General features: G+C 44.6%; 1 protein-coding gene across 4 annotated transcripts in view; it reads left to right on the top strand.

Annotated features, from left to right (window-relative positions):
• Window positions 1-23,022, top strand: part of msh3 (mutS homolog 3 (E. coli)) — a 140,114-nt gene that overhangs the window by 75,905 nt on the left and 41,187 nt on the right. For all 4 annotated transcript variants that reach the window (XM_046346629.1, XM_046346627.1, XM_046346628.1 and 1 more), the window contains one exon: window positions 184-341. In XM_046346629.1, coding sequence (XP_046202585.1) covers window positions 184-341 — 158 coding nt within the window. The remainder of the gene's footprint in view (window positions 1-183; window positions 342-23,022) is intronic.

Below are 23,022 nucleotides of genomic sequence, written 5' to 3'. Positions count from 1 at the left end.
AGAAGTATCATGTTTGACACATGATTTTAAAGAGAAAGAAAATGAAAATGAAGTATTAGAGTTATTTTCTCAGCTGCTATGTGTCGGAGGGGGTGGCTTTTAGCTTAGGGGTGTCAATAATAAAAATAACACCACTTAGTTACTTAGCTATTTACACTTTGTCCCCCTTCTCTGTTTGTTCAGGGTGACGGGAGAAGGACTCTGATAATAACAGGCCCTAACATGGGGGGTAAGAGCTCCTACATCCGCCAGGTGGCGCTAGTTAGCATCATGGCCCAGGTGGGATCATATGTACCAGCTACAGAGGCAAGACTGGGCATCCTGGATGGCATATACACCAGGTACACACACACAAACACACACACACACATATATATATACAGTGCCTTGCGAAAGTATTCGGCCCCCTTGAACTTTGCGACCTTTTGAATAATTTTGCACGCCCAGTTTTTGATTTGTTAAAAAAGTTTGAAATATCCAATAAATGTCGTTCCACTTCATGATTGTGTCCCACTTGTTGTTGATTCTTCACAAAAAAATACAGTTTTATATCATTGTTTGAAGCCTGAAATGTGGCAAAAGGTCGCAAAGTTCAAGGGGGCCGAATACTTTCGCAAGGCACTGTATATATATATATATATATATATATATATATTTAGCTCCTCAATGGTTGCCAGGTAATATGAGAGAGAACAGAGACTATTCTCCCTCTCACATACACGAGCGAGTGCGTTTCTGTTCGCCGCTTATGCTACCATGTGAGCAGAGAGAGACTAAAGAACGACTCTCTCCTTTTCTCTCTGCTGTTTGACAAAAGCAGAAAGAATAGTGGCCATGACAACATTAGAGGCACAGCGTTGGGATCCATAATAAATGCAGCAGACTTTATTTTACTCCATCGCTCTTTGTTTTTCTTTGCTTTCTCTTTGTCTTTCTGTCCCTTTCTCTAGTGAAATTAGACTTACAACAATATTGAGTACTGCATGGCCAACATTGCTCCTATCGGAAAGGTACATTAAAATCGTGTTGGATATATATATACACATTGCACAATAACACACCTCTACGGATAGTATTGTCCACATAAATTGCTACTTTTGTTTTGGTATTGTTAACTTGAGTACGTGGCAGCCAAACAAACACACATCAGCGTTAGAAGAAGACTTTCCCTAATTCGTACCGTACTAAATGAACAATCTACGCAAAATGACAATCTTGCGTACTTGCATCAAGTTATAAATTGCGGGGTGCACACATCTACATATTTTTGTTATGCGTAGAGTATAAATTAGGCTTTATGCGGTGTCTCTGTTTGCATGTAATTTGAGTGCACAACATCGTCATTTTTAGCCGTGTATATAGCCCCGATGACTGCCCACTGTTTTTTGTGTGTTTGTGCATGGCACAGAGGCGCATGTGTGTGGTCGTAAAGATGTGATGTTATTTTTATTGTGACAGCCACAATCTCCCGTAATCCTTTTGTGTTTCTCTGCAAACCGAGTGTGTGTTGGTGTCTACCACAGGTAATGTGTGTGTGTTTCCCGATTTGAACAGTGTGAACGCTATGGTATAGGGAAATACCCCTAATCACCTGCAGATGTTTGTGTGTTTTGCATGTTTAAGCATGTTTCTGTGTGTTAACACAGAGGGATCAATGACCGTCAGCATACCACGGTAAACGACAGTGTGTGTGTGTGTGTGTGTGTGTGTGTGTGTGTGTGTGTGTGTGTGTGTGTGTGTGTGTGTGTGTGTGTGTGTGTGTGTGTGTGTGTGTGTGTGTGTGTGTGTGTGTGTGTGTGTGTGTGTGTGTGTGTGTGTGTGTGTGTGTGTGTTGGTTTGGGCATGTGTGTTTGTAGGTGTGCCTGGGCGTGTGTCGATTCCTACGCGTGTGTATGTCTGAGAGATGAAAGCGAAAAGGTTGATTCCTATATCCACCTCTCTCATACCTCTCTTTATCTCACACTCAGTTCCTCCATTCGCAAAGACAGTGATATGTGTATATATTTGTATTTATCTATAACACAAAATCCATGTTAAAAAATCCATGTTATTGTTTCTTTGTATTCGTGTCTATGTTTGTCTTGCTTCACAGTCCCTGCTGTGTATTTGTATCTGTTTTTTTATATCAATTTCTACTGCTGGCATGAGTTACTTTACGTGGAATAGAGTTCCATGTAGTCATGGTTCTATGTAGTACTGTGCGCCTCCCATAGTCTGTTCTGGACTTGGGTACTGTGAAGAGACCTCTGGTGGCATGTCTTGTGGGGTATGGATGGGTGTCCGAGTTGTGTGCCAGTAGTTCAAACAGACAGCTCGATGGATTCAACATGTCAATACCTCTCATAAATACAAGTAGTGATGAAGTCAATCTCTCCTCCACTTTGAGCCAGGAAAGATTGGCATGCTTATTATTAATATTATATTATTAATATTAGCTCTCTGTGTACGTATTATAGACAAACTTCTCCCCATCCTAGCTACTATTGTATCAATATGTTTTGACCATGACAGGTTAGTCTCCTCAATTTCCACATTATTCATTACAAGATTTAGTTGAGGTTTAGGGTTTAGTGAATGATTTTTCCCAAATACAATGCTTTTAGTTTGTGAAATATTTAGGACTGACGTATACCTTGCCATCCATTCTTAAACTAACTGCAGCTCTTTGTTAAGTGTTGCTGCCATTTCAATCGATGTGATAGCTGATGTGTATAGTGTTCAGTCATCCACATACATGGACACACTGACTTTCTATGATCGATAATGTCAAAAGCTGCACTGAAGTCTAACAAAACTATCATGTTTTAAGGTATGACCCAGGTGCAGACAGTGTTGAAGAAACTGAAGGTTATTCATTAAACAGGGGCAGGCAAATGACAAGGCAGGCAGGAGTCAATAATCCACAGAAGGTGTAAGGCACTGGAACAGCAGGCGGGCTCAGGGTCAGATCAGGCAGATGTTGGTAATCCAGAATAGTGGGGCAAAGGTACAGGATGGCAGGCAGGCTCAGGGCAGGAAGAAAGTAAGGGGGGAAATGCTGATAGGTATGTAAACTGTAAACAGGAGACAAAGGGCTGTGAGACATGGTTTTAATTCTAGACACAGGAAAGGTAGGAAGTATACAGAGGGTACGGGGCAACAGAGGATGAACAGCAGAGGGGTTTATGATCTTGGAGCGGAGCGAAAGGTCTCGGCTTCCGGGAGCCGAGAAAGACAATACAGACAACTCTGGGTGTTAAGTCTGTGTACACGTTCGGCTGGAGACAGCCTAGCCCTGGCAAGCTGCATTGGCTCGGTAAGAGGTAAATCGGCAGTCTTCGGTGGCTCTTGGAGGAATTCGGGTAAGCCCGGATCCTCTCAGGGATGTAAACGCCGGGGACATCCGGAGTTCATCAGATGCAAGGTCGGATCCTTGAGTGAGCGATTGGGACCACAAGCAGAACTCTTCTCCCTCCTACGTCCCTGTAGCCGACCATCGATCTGAATGGTTAAAGCGATGAGTGAGTCGAGATCCGTCGGTAGTTTCTGGGCTGCAAGCTCGTCCTTTACTTCCTCCGATAATCCGTGCAGGAACGTGTTGACCAGCGCTTCCGGGTTCCAGGCATGCCCCGCTGCTAGCGTGCGGAAATCCTGCCGAGGTTGGTGTAGCTTCCGGGCAGCCTCTCTCCCGGACACCCAAGCCTCAAACTTTTTTCACCTCCGCCACAAATCCCTCCAGACTGAGGCATATGGCTGACTGTTGTTCCCAAACGGCCTTAGCCCAGGCGAGGGCCCTCCCGGACATCAGCATGGTGAGGTACGCTATCATAGAGTGGTCCAAGGGGAAGGAGGAAGGCTGCAGCTCCATGACGAGGGAACACTGAGCAAGAAACGCCTGACAAGTGCCCGACTCTCCATTGAAGCGCTCTGGGGGAGGTAAGCAGGGTTCCCGGGAAACCGGGGTGACGGTGCTGCTACCAGCCGGGTTACTGAGGGGCTTGGTGGTTATCGTCGTGATATGGCTACCTAGTAGACAACCCACGGAATTGCACCCACAATGTGTCCAATGCTAGGTCGTGACGTTCAGCCACGGCCTGGAACCCTTCCATCAGACCGCAAAGCAACTCCTCGTGCCTGCCAATGGTGGCTCCTTGGGAGGAGATGGCGTTGCGGAGATGGTCCAAGTCTGCTGGTACAGTCATTGCCAGTTCGTAAATTCAAGTTTTAAGGTATGACCCAGGTGCAGTGTTAAATAAACAAAAGTGTATTCTTTAAACAGGGGCAGGCAAATGACAGGTCAAGGCAGGCAGGGGTCAATAATCCAGATTAGGTGTAATTCACCGGAACAGCAGGCGCGCTCAGGGTCAGGTCAGGCAGAGGTTGGTAATCCAGAGTAGTGGGGCAAAGGTACAGGACGGCAGGCAGGGTCAGGGCAGTCAGAAAGCTGGGAAAACTAAAAACAGGAACTATAGACAAGACAGGAGCAAAGGGAAAAACGCTGGTAGGTATGAAGAACAAAACAAATTGGCAACAGACAAACAGAGAACACAAGTATAAATACACAGGGGATAATGGGGAAGTTGGGTGACACCTGGAGGGGGGTGGAGACAATCACAAAGACAGGTGAAACGGATCAGGGCATGACAATACATTTTGCTTCCCTCCAGGCCTGAGGGCACACGCTTTCTAGTGAACTTAAATTGAAGATATGGCAAATAGGAGTGGAAATATCATCCACTATTATCCTCAGAAATTTTCCATCCAAGTTGTCAGACCCCGGTGGCTTGTCATTGCTGATAGTATAATATTTTTTCACCTTTTACATTTACATTTACATTTAAGTCATTTAGCAGACGCTCTTATCCAGAGCGACTTACAAATTGGTGCATTCACCTTATGACATCCAGTGGAACAGTCACTTTACAATAGTGCATCTAAATCTTAAAGGGGGGGGGTGAGAGGGATTACTTATCCTATCCTAGGTATTCCTTAAAGAGGTGGGGTTTCAGGTGTCTCCGGAAGGTGGTGATTGACTCCGCTGTCCTGGCGTCGTGAGGGAGTTTGTTCCACCATTGGGGGGCCAGCGCAGCGAACAGTTTTGACTGGGCTGAGCGGGAGCTGTACTTCCTCAGTGGTAGGGAGGCGAGCAGGCCAGAGGTGGATGAACGCAGTGCCCTTGTTTGGGTGTAGGGCCTGATCAGAGCCTGGAGGTACTGAGGTGCCGTTCCCCTCACAGCTCCGTAGGCAAGCACCATGGTCTTGTAGCGGATGCGAGCTTCAACTGGAAGCCAGTGGAGAGAACGGAGGAGCGGGGTGACGTGAGAGAACTTGGGAAGGTTGAACACCAGACGGGCTGCGGCGTTCTGGATGAGTTGAAGGGGTTTAATGGCACAGGCAGGGAGCCCAGCCAACAGCGAGTTGCAGTAATCCAGACGGGAGATGACAAGTGCCTGGATTAGGACCTGCGCCGCTTCCTGTGTGAGGCAGGGTCGTACTCTGCGGATGTTGTAGAGCATGAACCTACAGGAACAGGCCACCGCCTTGATGTTGGTTGAGAACGACAGGGTGTTGTCCAGGATCACGCCAAGGTTCTTGGCGCTCTGGGAGGAGGACACAATGGAGTTGTCAACCGTGATGGCGAGATCATGGAACGGGCGGTCCTTCCCCGGGAGGAAGAGCAGCTCCGTCTTGCCGAGGTTCAGCTTGAGGTGGTGATCCGTCATCCACACTGATATGTCTGCCAGACATGCAGAGATGCGATTCGCCACCTGGTCGTCAGAAGGGGGAAAGGAGAAGATTAATTGTGTGTCGTCTGCATAGCAATGATAGGAGAGACCATGTGAGGTTATGACAGAGCCAAGTGACTTGGTGTATAGCGAGAATAGGAGAGGGCCAAGAACAGAGCCCTGGGGGACACCAGTGGTGAGAGCGCGTGGTGAGGAGACAGATTCTCGCCACGCCACCTGGTAGGAGCGGCCTGTCAGGTAGGACGCAATCCAAGCGTGGGCTGCGCCGGAAATGCCCAACTCGGAGAGGGTGGAGAGGAGGATCTGATGGTTCACAGTATCGAAGGCAGCCGATAGATAATAATATAATAATAATAAAAGATCTAGAAGGATGAGAGCAGAGGAGAGAGAGTTAGCTTTAGCAGCGCGGAACGCCTCCGTGATACAGAGGAGAGCAGTCTCAGTTGAATGACTAGTCTTGAAACCTGACTGATTTGGATCAAGAAGGTCATTCAGAGAGAGATAGCGGGAGAGCTGGCCAAGGACGGCACGTTCAAGAGTTTTGGAGAGAAAAGAAAGAAGGGATACTGGTCTGTAATTGTTGACATCGGAGGGATCGAGTGTAGGTTTTTTCAGAAGGGGTGCAACTCTCGCTCTCTTGAAGACGGAAGGGACGTAGCCAGCGGTCAGGGATGAGTTGATGAGCGAGGTGAGGTAAGGGAGAAGGTCTCCGGAAATGGTCTGGAGAAGAGAGGAGGGAATAGGGTCAAGCGGGCAGGTTGTTGGGCGGCCGGCCGTCACAAGACGCGAGATTTCATCTGGAGAGAGAGGGGAGAAAGAGGTCAGAGCACAGGGTAGGGCAGTGTGAGCAGAACCAGCGGTGTCGTTTGACTTAGCAAACGAGGATCGGATGTCGTCGACCTTCTTTTCAAAATGGTTGACGAAGTCATCTGCAGAGAGGGAGGAGGGGGGGGGAGGATTCAGGAGGGAGGAGAAGGTGGCAAAGAGCTTCCTAGGGTTAGAGGCAGATGCTTGGAATTTAGCGTGGTAGAAAGTGGCTTTAGCAGCAGAGACAGAGGAGGAAAATGTAGAGAGGAGGGAGTGAAAGGATGCCAGGTCCGCAGGGAGGCGAGTTTTCCTCCATTTCCGCTCGGCTGCCCGGAGCCCTGTTCTGTGAGCTCGCAATGAGTCATCGAGCCACGGAGCGGGAGGGGAGGACCTGGAGGGGAGCCGGCCTGGAGGATAGGGGACATAGAGAGTCAAAGGATGCAGAGAGGGAGGAGAGGAGGGTCGAGGAGGCAGAATCAGGAGATAGGTTGGAGAAGGTTTGAGCGGAGGGAAGAGATGATAGGATGGAAGAGGAGAGAGTAGCGGGGGAGAGAGAGCGAAGGTTGGGACGGCGCGATACCATCCGAGTAGGGGCAGTGTGGGAGGTGTTGGATGAGAGAGAGAGGGAAAAGGATACAAGGTAGTGGTCGGAGACATGGAGGGGAGTTGCAATGAGGTTAGTGGAAGAACAGCATCTAGTAAAGATGAGGTCGAGCGTATTGCCTGCCTTGTGAGTAGGGGGGGAAGGTGAGAGGGTGAGGTCAAAAGAGGAGAGGAGTGGAAAGAAGGAGGCAGAGAGGAAAGAGTCAAAGGTAGACGTGGGGAGGTTAAAGTCGCCCAGAACTGTGAGAGGTGAGCCGTCCTCAGGAAAGGAGCTTATCAAGGCATCAAGCTCATTGATGAACTCTCCGAGGGAACCTGGAGGGCGATAAATGATAAGGATGTTAAGCTTGAAAGGGCTGGTAACTGTGACAGCATGGAATTCAAAGGAGGCGATAGACAGATGGGTAAGGGGAGAAAGAGAGAATGACCACTTGGGAGAGATGAGGATCCCGGTGCCACCACCCCGCTGACCAGAAGCTCTCGGGGTGTGCGAGAACACGTGGGCGGACGAAGAGAGAGCAGTAGGAGTAGCAGTGTTGTCTGTGGTGATCCATGTTTCCGTCAGTGCCAAGAAGTCGAGGGACTGGAGGGAGGCATAGGCTGAGATGAACTCTGCCTTGTTGACCGCAGATTGGCAGTTCCAGAGGCTACCGGAGACCTGGAACTCCACGTGGGTCGTGCGCGCTGGGACCACCAGAGTAGGGTGGCCGCGGCCACGCGGTGTGGAGCGTTTGTATGGTCTGTGCAGAGGAGAGAACAGGGATAAACAGACACATAGTTGACAGGCTACAGAAGAGGCTACGCTAATGCAAAGGAGATTGGAATGACAAGTGGACTACACGTCTCGAATGTTTAGAAAGTTAAGCTACGTAGCAAGAATCTTATTGACTAAAATGATTAAAATGATACAGTACTGCTGAAGTAGGCTAGCTGGCAGTGGGTGCGTTGTTGACACTACACTAATCAAGTCGTTCCGTTGAGTGTAATAGTTTCTGCAGTGTTGCTATTCGGGGGCTAGCTGGCTAGCTAGCAGTGTTGTTTACGTTACGTTGCGTTAAAAGAACGACAATGGCTGGCTAGCTAACCTAGAAAATCGCTCTAGACTACACAATTATCTTTGATACAAAGACGGCTATGTAGCTAGCTATGTAGCTAGCTACGATCAAACAAATCAAACCGTTGTACTGTAATGAAATGAAGTGAAAATGTGATACCTGTGAATGCGACCGGGTTGTTGAGTTCTATTCAGAAGACGTTGGCTAGCGTTGGCTAGCTAGCAGAGTCTCCTAAGTTAAGGACGACAAATAGCTGGCTAGCTAACCTCTTTAAATTAAGATAATCACTCTAAGACTACACACTCTAAACCTAAACAACACAATTATCTTGGATACGAAGATACGAAGACAGCAAAGACAGCTATGTAGCTAGCTAACACTACACTAATCAAGTCGTTCAGTTGAGTGTAATAGTTTTCCCAGTGCAGCTAATCAGTGGACGTTAGCTAGCTGGCTAGTGAAGACTACGTTAGGACAGCGAAATACGATAATTACGCAATTATCTTTGATACAAAGACGGCTATGTAGCTAGCTGAGAAGAAATTGCTAAGATTAGACAAATCAAACCGTTGTGCTATAATGAAATATAATGAAATGTCATGAAAAAGTTATACTACCCGCGGGAGCGAAGTGCCGATGCGACCACTCGCTCCAACCCGGAAGGCATCTGGACATAATTCAAAATTACAATGCTTGTCCTTTATCATTTGATCAGATATACTTGGATGTGTAGTGTCAGCGTTTATTGCTGGCATGTCATGCCTAAGTTTGCTAATCTTGCCAATTAAAAAAATCATTAAAGTAGTATCAGTGGATTATCAATATCAGTGGATTTTGTCATGACTGAGCTATGATTCAATGAATGAGTTTGTCTTTTATCCCAACATTTCATTTAAGGTGCGCCAAAGCTTTTTACTATCATTCTTTTTCATTTATCTTTGTTTCATAGTGTGGTTTCTTCTTTTTATTCAGTTTAGTCACCCAATTTCTCAATTTGCGTTACGCTTGCCAATCGTTTTTACAGCCAGAACTATTTGCCATCTCTTTTGCCTCATCCCTCTCAACCATACAGTTTTTCAATTCCTCATCAATCCATGTGATTTAAGTTTTTACAATCATTTTTTAATGGGTGCGTGCTTATTAGTAACTGGGATAAGAAATAAATGTGTCAAGTGTTGCTCGCCATTACACACCATGGACCAACAAATATTCTTTACATCAACAACATAGGAATCACTACAAAACCTCTTATACACTACATTAGGCCCAGCCTTTGGAACTTTGGTTTTCCTAGATATGGCTATTATGTTGTGATCACTACATCCGATGGATTTGTATACTGCTTTCAAACCAATTTCTGCAGTATTAGTAAAGATATGATCAATACATGTTGATGATTTCATTCCTGTGCTGTTTGTCACTACCCTGGTAGATTGATTGATAACCTGAACCAGGTTGCAGGCACTAGTTACAGTTTGAAGCTCTCTCTTGAGTGGGCAGCCTGATGAAAGCCAGTCAATATTTAAATCACCCAGAAAGTTGACCTCCGCTGGGCCGTGCTCTCTGGATCAGAGCTTCTCAGGTGAGTTCTGTGGCTCTGGCCTAGCAATCTTCTTCGAGGCCATGATCATTCCGGTGATTTTGATAGGGAGTTCGACGGTGAGGCATGTATCTGTACCTGGGGCCTTTCTGTTTTCCTGGGGGAAAAGTTTAGGATATCACCAGGTTGCTTCCCATGGCTGTGAGTCAGTCGGCTGCCTTCGATACTGTGAACCATCAGATCCTCCTCTCCACCCTCTCCGAGTTGGGCATCTCCGGCGCGGCCCACGCTTGGATTGCGTCCTACCTGACAGGTCGCTCCTACCAGGTGGCGTGGCGAGAATCTGTCTCCTCACCACGCGCTCTCACCACTGGTGTCCCCCAGGGCTCTGTTCTTGGCCCTCTCCTATTCTCGCTATACACCAAGTCACTTGGCTCTGTCATAACCTCACATGGTCTCTCTTATCATTGCTATGCAGACGACACACAATTAATCTTCTCCTTTCCCCCTTCTGATGACCAGGTGGCGAATCGCATCTCTGCATGTCTGGCAGACATATCAGTGTGGATGACGGATCACCACCTCAAGCTGAACCTCGGCAAGACGGAGCTGCTCTTCCTCCCGGGGAAGGACCGCCCGTTCCATGATCTCGCCATCACGGTTGACAACTCCATTGTGTCCTCCTCCCAGAGCGCCAAGAACCTTGGCGTGATCCTGGACAACACCCTGTCGTTCTCAACCAACATCAAGGCGGTGGCCCGTTCCTGTAGGTTCATGCTCTACAACATCCGCAGAGTACGACCCTGCCTCACACAGGAAGCGGCGCAGGTCCTAATCCAGGCATTTGTCATCTCCCGTCTGGATTACTGCAACTCGCTGTTGGCTGGGCTCCCTGCCTGTGCCATTAAACCCCTTCAACTCATCCAGAACGCCGCAGCCCGTCTGGTGTTCAACCTTCCCAAGTTCTCTCACGTCACCCCGCTCCTCCGTTCTCTCCACTGGCTTCCAGTTGAAGCTCGCATCCGCTACAAGACCATGGTGCTTGCCTACGGAGCTGTGAGGGGAACGGCACCTCAGTACCTCCAGGCTCTGATCAGGCCCTACACCCAAACAAGGGCACTGCGTTCATCCACCTCTGGCCTGCTCGCCTCCCTACCACTGAGGAAGTACAGCTCCCGCTCAGCCCAGTCAAAACTGTTCGCTGCGCTGGCCCCCAATGGTGGAACAAACTCCCTCACGACGCCAGGACAGCGGAGTCAATCACCACCTTCCGGAGACACCTGAAACCCCACCTCTTTAAGGAATACCTAGGATAGGATAAGTAATCCCTCTCACCCCCCTAAGTTTTAGATGCACTATTGTTAAGTGACTGTCCCACTGGATGTCATAAGGTGAATGCACCAATTTGTAAGTCGCTCTGGATAAGAGCGTCTGCTAAATGACTTAAATGTAAATGTAAATGTACTTGACAGTCTCTACTTGACACCAACAAACGACCCATAATATTTGCCCCTCTGCCCTCCCTAAATCATGACATTGAACAGTTCAGCAGACTTTTAGCCCTCCGTAACTGGCTACGAGACTATTGCAGCTCTGTGGTTTTAACATTTATTGACAATTCTGATACCTTCTGGAAACAAAGCTCGTATTATAAGGAGGATGGGATCCACCAAAATCATTTGGGTTGCTGGATCCTTTCTCAGCATTATAAGGCTGCGTTGAGACAATGACTTATCAATGACCCAAGTCCAGCTCATTTAATCCCTACTATTGTGTCACTGAGATGTCATAAGGCAACTGTCACGTCCTGACCTTAGTTCCTAACCTAATCTAACATGTTAACATATGTAGCTCAGTTGGTAGAGCATGGCGCTTGTAACGCCAGGGTAGTGGGTTCGATCCCCGGGACCACCCATACGTAGAATGTATGCACGCATGACTGTAAGTCGCTTTGGATAAAAGCGTCTGCTAAATGGCATATATTTATTATATTATATATTTAAACAAGGTTCATGAAATCAATAATTTGCAGATGACATTCATATTCTGACAATTTCTGAAACTCACTTAGATAATACCTTTGATGATACATAGGTAGCTATAAGGTGGTTAGCTACACTGTGTTCATACATGGTTATAACAACTTCTGAAAAGACAGAAATGCCATCGGTGTTGTGGTCTATTCAGAACCACATTCCTTTAAAGCTTAGAGACGATTGTATGTTCAATTCTGTTGAAGTAATATGGCTACAGGTTCATCTGCCTCACCTAAAGCCCATTCTTGTGGGAAGCTGCTATACACCACCAAGTGCTAACATCAGTATCTGGATAATATGTGTGAAATGCTTGATAATGTATGTGATATCAACAGAGAAGTATATTTTCTGGGTGATTTTAAAAATTGACTGGCTATCATCAAGCTGCCCACTCAGGAAATAACTTCAAACTGTGACCAGAGCCTGCAACCTGGATCAGGTTGTCAGTCAATCTACCAGGGTAGTTACAAACAACACAGGAAATACATCCTCAACATGCATTGATCACATCTTTACTAACGCTGCAGATATTTGCTTTAAAGCAGTATCCAAATCCATAGGACAGTGGTTCTTAACCTTGTTGGAGGTACTGAACCCCACCAGTTTCATATGCGCATTCACCGAACCCTTCTTAATTGGAAAAATAAAATTATTTTTTCAAATTCAAAACATAGGTATATATTTGGCTGGTGCACAAAATGAACCGTGCATCAATATCACTGTGTTCAAAGAACAAAATCATCAAAACATGATTTTCACACAAAAACATAATAATGAATATTTACTGCAAAACGGTGTGACTTCTGCTGTTTCCTTTCAGAGACCAGTTCAGAAATGCGCGGCTTCACCTTGGCAAGTGCCACTCATGTCATTTTCGCAACAAAGTCTGTTCCTTTTCTTCGTTTTTATGTCCAGCATCCTCAAAGGTTTGCTCGCAAAGATATGTTGTAACAAACGGTATGAAAATCTCCAGAGCTTTCTTAGCAATAACAGGGTACGTTACCATTTGTTGACACCAAAACGTTGAAAGCGTTGTTGTTCTGAAGAGTTGCTGTTGAACCTGGCTCTGCTGAATTTCAATGATTTCATCGAGGTATTCATCATTGACATCTGTTGTCTCAACACTAAACGTGAACGGCTGTCTCACCCATGCTGGATATGACTCTCTTGTAGGGAAGTATCCGTCGAGAGACTTTGCAAGCTCATCTAAGTGCGTGGCAATTGCTTGCTTCAGTTCCGCGGGTACAGAAATGTCTCTGATTCCAGATACATCTTCGATCTTACTTACACAGTCGTCCAGCAGGGGAAAGTTTGCGAAGTTATTGTTCTCTGTTCGTCGTTTCCATAACACTAGCTTTTTTTGTAAAGCCTTTAGGTTTTCCTCCGCTTCGATGATGTTGACTCCACCGCCCTGCATCTTTGGATTGAGATTATTGAGAGCTGCGAAGATATTGGCCATGTACGCTAAAATGAGAATGAACTCAGAACTGTTGAAGCAATCTGCATGACAATGCAGGGCTAATTCCACACGCACGGCAAAAACACGGTTCAGCACCTGTCCCCGGGATAACCACCGAACATTAGAATGGTACAGAAGTACCTCGAATTCAGAGCCCATTTCTTTACACAGCTCACTGAAGATGCGATGCCGCAGAGCACTAGTTCGCACATAGTTCACGCATTCCACAATTTATAATACTTTTGCCAGTTTTGGAGGCAAGGTTTTTGTTGCCAACGCATGCCTGTGCAGAATACAATGCGTAACAATGATGTGTGGTGCATCGGCTTTTACTAGCGCACCAAAACCAGACTTTCTTCCCAGCATGACTGGAGCTCCGTCCGAACAAACTGCAGAAACCATATCCCACGAAATATTGTTGTCTTTGAAGAAGTCATCCAAAAGTTTCTTCACATCGGCTGCCTTAGTTGTTGTTGTAAGAGGCTTTATCATGTCGTCTTTCACATAGCGCACGAATACAGCAAGCTGGCTTAGATTGGAAACGTCTGTGGTCTCGTCGAGTTGAAGGCTGAATTTTTCAGGGCTTGAAATCAGATCTGCAACTACTTGCGCCAAGATGTCTTTGCTCATGTCCTCTATTTTGTCGCTGATGGTGTCATTTGAAAGAGGAATTTGGAATAACTTAACTTCAGCCTCTTTTCCCAGCATGATATTCGCCATCTTCAACACAGCTGGTTTTATAACGTTCCGTTATACATGTGAATCCATATTGTACATATTCGTCCGACCACTTTCTTTTTTTGCTCGACATAGTAAGTATGAAGGGATTAAAATATTAAGAAAGAAATCACAAGACGTACCATCACGACAGTCACAAGTCGACTACTGAGCGCACCAAATTCCCTGCAGCACAGATAGGCCAAGCGATGTAGCGTGATCACCTGCAGCCAATGATGGCCAAGCGGAGCATGTCATCACGAATCATATGAATCGGATGTGTGTCTTGACCTCTGCCGAACCCCTGAGACTGACTCACCGAACCCCTGGGGTTCGATCGAACCCAGGTTAAGAACCACTGCCATAGGATATAGTGAACACAATATAAAAGCATATAAATGAAAACCAAAGTTCCAAAAGCTGGGCCTAATATAGTGTACAATAAGTTTAGTTGTGATTCATATATTGGTGATATAAAGACTATTTTGTGGTATGTGGTGTGTACTGAGGAGCAACCAGACACTGCACTCGACGCATTTATGAAACTACTTATTCCAGTTACTAATAAGCATGCACCCATTAAGAAAATGACTTTAAAAACTGTTATATCCCCTTGGATTGATGAGATTGAAAAATTGTATGGTTGAGAGGGATGAGGCAAAAGGTATGGCAACTAAGTCTGGCAGCCCAACTAATTGGCAAACGTACTGCAAATTAAGAAATCATGTGACTAAACTAAATAAAAATAAACCACACTGAAGCAAAAATAAATTCTATAAAGAATGATAATAAAAAGCTTTGGGGCACCTTAAATGACATTTTTTGGGGAAAAGCCAACTCGGCTCCTTTATTTATTGAATCAGATGGCTCATTCGTCACAATGCCCACTGATATTGCAAACTCCTTTAATTACTTTTTCATTGCACAATTAAGCAAATTTAGGGATGACATGCCAGCACCAAACGCTGGCACAACACATCCAAGTATATCAGACCAAACTATGAAAGACAGGAATTGTACTTTTGAATTCCGTAAAGTCAGTATGGAAGAGGTGAAAAAATTATTATTGCCTATCAACAATGACAAGCCACCGGAGTCTGACAATCTAGATGGAAAATGACTGAGGATAATAGCAGACAATATCGCCACTCCTATTTGCCACATCTTCAATTTAAGGCTACTAGAGAGTGTGTGCCCCCAGGCCTGGAGGGAAGCTAAGGAATAATAAAGCCCCCTTTACTGACTCAAATAGCAGATACATGCTGTTTCACAGTAAACAAATCGACTGAACAGAATTTCAGCATGCTTATAGTGAAGGACACTCAACAAGCACAGCACTTACACAAATGACTGATGATTGACTAAGAGAAATTGATGATCAAATGATTGTGGGGGCTGTCTTGTTAGACATCATTGCAGCTTTTGACATTATCGATCATAGTCTGCTGCTGGAAAAAGTATGTGTTATGGCTTTACACCCCCTGCTATAATGTAGATAAAGAGTTACTTGTCTAACAGAACACAGAGGGTGTTATTTGATGGAAGCCTCTCAAATATAATCCAGTTAGTATCAGGAATTCCCCAGGGTAGCTGTTTAAGCCCCTTGCTTTTTAAAATGTTTATTAACGACATGCCATTGAGTAAAGCCAGAATGTCTATGTATTTGGATGACTCAACACTATACACGTCAGCTTCTACAGCGACTGGAATGACACTCAACAAAGAGCTGCAGTTAGTTTCAGCGTGGGTGGCAAGGAACAAGTTATCCCTAAATATTTCTAAAACTGAAAGCATTGTATTTGGAACAGAACACTCACTAAACTCTAAACTTAAACTAAATCTTGTAATAAATAATGTGGAAAGTGAACAAGTTGAGATGACTAAACTGCTTGGAGTAACCCTAGATTGTGAAGTGTCATGGTCAAAACATATTGATGCATTAGTAGCTAAGATGGGGAGAAGTCTGTCTATAATATAGCAATGCTCTGCCTTCTTAACAACAGTATCAACAAGGCAGGTCCTACAGGCCCTAGTTTTGTCGCACCTGGACTACTGTTCAGTCATGTGGTCAGGTGCCACAAAAGGGACTTTGCAATTGGCTCAGAACAGGGCTGCACGGCTGGCCCTTGAATGTACACAGAGAGCTAATATTAATAATATGCATGTCAATCTCTCCTGGCTGAAAGTGGAGAGATTGACTTCATCACAACTTTTATTTATGAGAGGTAGAATGCACCGAGCTTTTTGTCTAAACTACTGGTACACGGACATGCATGCATACCCCACAAGACATGCCACAAGAGGTCTCTTCACAGTACCCAAGTCCAGAACAGACTATGGGAGGCACACAGTACTACATAGAGCCATGACTACATGGAACTCTATTCCACATCAAGTAACTGACGCAAGCAGTAAAATCTGATTTAAAAAAACAGATTAAAAAAACAATGGATAAGGATAAGCTTACTCCAGGGACTGTGAAGCAACACAAACATTGGCACACACACACACACACACACACACACACACACACACACACACACACACACACACACACACACACACACACACACACACACACACACACACACACACACACACACACACACGCACTATTACATACACATTATGTGGTAGTGGTGGAGTAGGGGCCTGAGGGCACACAGTGTGTTGTGAATGTATTGTAATGTTTTTAAAATTGTATAAACTACCTTAATTTTGCTGGACCCCAGGAATAGTAGCTGCTGCTTTGGCATGTGGAACGCTCCTCTGTGTGTGTGTGTGTGTGTGTGTGTGTGTGTGTGTGTGTGTGTGTGTGTGTGTGTGTGTGTGTGTGTGTGTGTGTGTGTGTGTGTGTGTGTGTGTGTGTGTGTGTGTGTGTGTGTGTGTGTGTGTGTGTGTGTGTGTGTGTGAGAAACCTCTGTCCCTCTCTCTGTCAAACCAGGTCAACAAACTTCAGTTGTTGTGGGTGTAAAGAACAATACAGTTTTCGTAGGGTATAAAAGGCTATCTAAGTACTACAGCTGTAGATCAGAGCTCTGACAGTCTTTAAAGCACAGCAATGCTTGAAGTATGAGGGTCTCTCTGATGCTTTTTCTCTTCACACTCTTTTTCTCCCCATTTCTCTCCCCCTCTGTTCGAAAGTACTGCCCTGTAGAAGTATCTGATGTTTCCTCTAGTATCAACACTCACGTTTCTACTTTTCTTCTTCTTGTTCTCTCTCCTACACCCCTTTCTCATTCTCTCTTCTCTCTCCTAGACTATAAATTAGAGGCCGACCGATTAATCGGAATGGCAGATTAATTAGGGCCGATTTAAAGTTTTCATAACAATCTGAATTTTAGGACACCAATTTGGCCGTTTTTTGTGTGTTTTTTTTTACAACTTTATTTAATCCTTATTTAACTAGGCAAGACAGTTAAGAACGCATTCTTATTTTCAATGACGGCCAAGGAACGGTGGTTTAACTGCCTCGTTCAGGGGCAGAACAACAGATTTTCACCTTGTCAGCTCGGGATGCAATCTTGCAACATTACAATTAACTAGTCCAACGCTCTAACCACCTGCCTCTCGTTGCACTCGTTGTTACGCGAATGCAGTAAGCCATCAATCAATCAATCATAATCACTAGTTATAACTACACATGGTTGATGATATTACTAGTTTATCTAGCGTGTTCTGCGTTGCATATAATCTGACTGAGCATACAAGTATCTGACTGAGCGGTGGTAGGCAGCAGCAGGCTCGTAAGCATTCATTCAAACAGCACTTTCTTGCGTTTTGCCAGCAGCTCTTCGACTTCAAGCCTATCAACTCCCGAGATTAGGCTAGTGTAACCGATGTGAAATGGCTAACTAGTTAGCGGGGTGCGCGCTAATAGCGTTTCCAACGTCACTCGCTCTGAGACTTGGAGTAGTTGTTCCCCTTGCTCTGCATGGGTAACGCTGCTTCGAGGGTGGCTGTTGTCGTTGTGTTCCTGGTTCGAGCCCAGGGAGGAGCGAGGAGAGGGACGGAAGCTATACTGTTACACTGGCAATACTAAAGTGCCTATAAGAACATCCAATAGTCAAAGGTTAACCACCAGCTTTCATATGTTCTCATGTTCTGAGCAAGGAATTTAAACATTAGCTTTCTTACATTGCACATATTGCACATTTACTTTCTTCAACACTTTGTTTTTGCATTATTTAAACCAAATTGAACATGTTTCATTATTTATTTGAGGCTAAATTGGATTTTATTGATGTATTATATTATGTTAAAATAAGTGTTAATTCAGTATTGTTGTAATTGTCATTATTACAAATACATTTAAAAACTCGGCCGATTATTCGGTATCTACTTTTTTGGTCCTCCAATAATCGGTATCGGCGTTGAACAATCATAATCGGTCGACCTCTACTATAAATAAGATATGCTGTATGGCCATTTATAATGAAGTGTTTTGGAGAAAGGGAGAAAGATTATGCTTTATCGGGATAATAAACTCATTATGAATATACACTCCTCTGAGATGACAAAGAGAAAAGGAAGATTCCTCCATCCTCCTCTGCCAGTCTCATCCCTCTCTTTATCTCACACTTTGTGTGTGTTATAAAGGACAGAGAGAATGCTATTTTAGTTCGGGAGATGAGATGACATAATATGTTTCCTCCTCAACAGAGTTCACCAGAGTGTTCCCTTGGTTGGAAAGTGTGTATGTGTCTCGTTGTTTGTGCGTTCATGGCTGATGGTATTTGAGTGCTGATGGACGAGTGCATGTGTGTTGTCTGTGTGTTTCTGATGGTATTTTACCTCTGATGTCCATATTGAATCTGAAGGTTATGGAGCACATTTTCTCTTTTCCTCACTGTTGTTATGGAAACCGCAGAGGAAATTAAATGTAGAAAGCTGTTTGAAAAGGACCTTACATCGACCGTACATTCAAACCAGCCATTACTCTTTGTTCTCTGATGTCTCCTATCTCCTCTTCTCTGTTTTCATGTCATATATTATGTCAAAATGGTTTTCATGTCTTGATTCTGCAGTCTGTATTGTAGCATCTCTCTGACGCAGTGCTTTAGATGCAGCCTGCATGGACTTTGAGCTTCAGAAGATCCACACGTAGTCAATCCCTTAGCAGCAGAAACACGATAGGCGAGTCTCTCCAGGATTTTGTGATCAATTAAATAAATCAACAATTTCCCGCATTTTATGCAGATTTGAAAAATCACTGCACTATTACCGGTTGACAAAGTAGCCTAACGGTTAGAGAGGTGAGCCATCAACCCTCAAATATAATACAAAAATGTTGTGAAATGCTCTAAAGACAGTTTAGTAGTAGGGATGATTGATCCCTGAGTGAGGATAAGCTTACTCCAGAAGTAACAGACCCCTTCAATCTATGTAGACTTAAAGGGGCTGTTTCTGTGACACAGATTCTGCCTAATCCTGGACTGAATAAGCATTTTCAGGTGAGATTCTACATTGAGTCTGCTTTTAAGACTAGGCTTAATCTGTGTCTGGGAAACCATCCTTCATTGTAGACTCTCTATTGAAAGTGTTTTTTAGTCCACAAGTAGGCATGGTCCATTCACCCAGACCCAGCCCTGAATGTTTCATAGCTGGATTGAAGGGCATGGTTGTTGTGTAAAGGGCAAGTCTTCCAATGTTCCACTGGCATCTGTTCTGTTGGAAGTGTGGACAGAGGTGGCATGGAATGGCTTTTGGGTGGGTGGGTGGGTTGGTGGGTGGCAGAGCATGGCACGGAGGGTCCTTACAACCCATCTGGCTTCGCTTAGACTGAGTTTTTGCTGGCAAACTGCCTCTAGTCTGGAGGCCTAATCAAGAGAATAAATAATGGGGGAAGTGAAACAGAATAAATAAAGGAATGAATGCGTACAGCGAATCAGCAGTAAATCACTCCCTAAACGAGGGGAAACTCCAAGACAGCCATGATGTCCACAGATGCTTATATGGTCTTGTGAAACGCAGATAACAGCTCCTTATTTTGTGAGTGAGTGCCAGTCCGTACAGCCACAGAATATTGAAGTATCCAAAATAATAGTTTTATTTAGAAATAAAAGACCACACAGTTTGCTCTGGCATGTTAACTAAATGGCATCACTGAGCCAGCTGAATAGCCTCATGGTCTTATACTCGTCTATCCACTGCAAGGCTACGTTATATATTTGACTGATAAAACTTTCCTGGAGTATGACACACATGCACGCAATGTGCGCACCCTAATTGTTTGAGGAGATGCAGAAGTATGCTGGCCACACCCCTCCCCTCTCTCTGTCATGTGCCATAACCATGGTTTTAAAATTATTATTATTATTTTTATTTAACCTTTATTTATCTAGGCAAGTTATTTAAGAACACATTCTTATTTACAATGACGGCCTACACCGGCCAAACCCGGGCAACGCTGGGCCATTTGTTCTCCACCCTATGGGACTCCCAATCACAGCTGGTTGTGATACAGCCTGGATTCAGGTTCAGTGACACCTCTAGCACTGAGATGCAGTGCCTTAGACCGCTGCGCTACCTGGGAGCCCCAAGTTACATCTGTTGTTACAGACGTTAGCAGTTTATCTGATTGGTCAAATGACAATAAGCATGTTGAGAGGTGCGTATTGAAAATGAAATTAAGGTTGCTTGTATTGGTAAGAGTCGAGTGTTCCTGCAATGCACTAACTGGCTGTAGTCATACTACTGCAACAATTGGGCTGTATTGTTGACTGTATATTTGGATTGTTTGATTTGTATATTGAATATTGAAATGTATATTGAAATGTTTATAGCAGTGGTTCTTAACCTGGGTTCGATCGAACCCCAGGGGTTCGGTGAGTCAGTCTCAGGGGTTCGGCAGAGGTCAAGACACACATCCGATTCATATGATTCGTGATGACATGCTCCGCTTGGCCATCATTGGCTGCAGGTGATCACGCTACATCGCTTGGCCTATCTGTGCTGCAGGGAATTTGGTGCGCTCAGTAGTCGACTTGTGACTGTCGTGATGGTACGTCTTGTGATTTCTTTCTTAATATTTTAATCCCTTCATACTTACTATGTCGAGCAAAAAAGAAAGTGGTCGGACGAATATGTACAATATGGATTCACATGTATAACGGAACGTTATAAAACCAGCTGTGTTGAAGATGGCGAATATCATGCTGGGAAAAGAGGCTGAAGTTAAGTTATTCCAAATTCCTCTTTCAAATGACACCATCAGCGACAAAATAGAGGACATGAGCAAAGACATCTTGGCGCAAGTAGTTGCAGATCTGATTTCAAGCCCTGAAAAATTCAGCCTTCAACTCGACGAGACCACAGACGTTTCCAATCTAAGCCAGCTTGCTGTATTCGTGCGCTATGTGAAAGACGACGTGATAAAGCCTCTTACAACAACAACTAAGGCAGCCGATGTGAAGAAACTTTTGGATGACTTCTTCAAAGACAACAATATTTCGTGGGATATGGTTTCTGCAGTTTGTTCGGACGGAGCTCCAGTCATGCTGGGAAGAAAGTCTGGTTTTGGTGCGCTAGTGAAAGCCGATGCACCACACATCATTGTTACGCATTGTATTCTGCACAGGCATGCGTTGGCAACAAAAACCTTGCCTCCAAAACTGGCAAAAGTATTAAAAATTGTGGAATGCGTGAACTATGTGCGAACTAGTGCTCTGCGGCATCGCATCTTCAGTGAGCTGTGTAAAGAAATGGGCTCTGAATTCGAGGTACTTCTGTACCATTCTAATGTTCGGTGGTTATCCCGGGGACAGGTGCTGAATCGTGTTTTTGCCGTGCGTGTGGAATTAGCCCTGCATTGTCATGCAGATTGCTTCAACAGTTCTGAGTTCATTCTCATTTTAGCGTACATGGCCAATATCTTCGCAGCTCTCAATAATCTCAATCCAAAGATGCAGGGCGGTGGAGTCAACATCATCGAAGCGGAGGAAAACCTAAAGGCTTTACAAAAAAAGCTAGTGTTATGGAAACGACGAACAGAGAACAATAACTTCGCAAACTTTCCCCTGCTGGACGACTGTGTAAGTAAGATCGAAGATGTATCTGGAATCAGAGACATTTCTGTACCCGCGGAACTGAAGCAAGCAATTGCCACGCACTTAGATGAGCTTGCAAAGTCTCTCGACGGATACTTCCCTACAAGAGAGTCATATCCAGCATGGGTGAGACAGCCGTTCACGTTTAGTGTTGAGACAACAGATGTCAATGATGAATACCTCGATGAAATCATTGAAATTCAGCAGAGCCAGGTTCAACAGCAACTCTTCAGAACAACAACGCTTTCAACGTTTTGGTGTCAACAAATGGTAACGTACCCTGTTATTGCTAAGAAAGCTCTGGAGATTTTCATACCGTTTGTTACAACATATCTTTGCGAGCAAACCTTTGAGGATGCTGGACATAAAAACGAAGAAAAGGAACAGACTTTGTTGCGAAAATGACATGAGTGGCACTTGCCAAGGTGAAGCCGCGCATTTCTGAACTGGTCTCTGAAAGGAAACAGCAGAAGTCACACCGTTTTGCAGTAAATATTCATTATTATGTTTTTGTGTGAAAATCATGTTTTGATGATTTTGTTCTTTGAACACAGTGATATTGATGCACGGTTCATTTTGTGCACCAGCCAAATATATACCTATGTTTTGAATTTGAAAAAATAATTTTATTTTTCCAATTAAGAAGGGTTCGGTGAATGCGCATATGAAACTGGTGGGGTTCAGTACCTCCAACAAGGTTAAGAACCACTGGTTTAGAGGTTAACAATCCATTGAGAGTCCAGAGCTGGCCAGGGAGAGACTAATCTAGTTCATGTGAGTTGTGATTTTTTTCTCTCTCCCTGTCTGTCTGTCTAGCCTACAATCTGTCTGTCTGTCTGGTTTCATTAATCTCTTATTTTGTGATCTGACAGCATTCAACAGAATTCTCATCTGCATCCTAATCTTAGGCTCTGCTCACACACACACACGCATGGACACACACCAGGGTTTCCGTTAGCCGCTAATAGCCTGCTTTTGTCTGATTTATTTTTACATTTTCTAAAAGTCAATAAATTAAATTGCCAATTTGC

This window comes from Oncorhynchus gorbuscha, linkage group LG04, assembly GCF_021184085.1.
Source record: "Oncorhynchus gorbuscha isolate QuinsamMale2020 ecotype Even-year linkage group LG04, OgorEven_v1.0, whole genome shotgun sequence".
In the NCBI taxonomy this organism is placed as follows: Eukaryota; Metazoa; Chordata; class Actinopteri; order Salmoniformes; family Salmonidae; genus Oncorhynchus; species Oncorhynchus gorbuscha.
The sequence above is the reverse complement of the archived record's forward strand: the minus strand, read 5'-3'. Positions and strand labels throughout refer to the sequence as shown.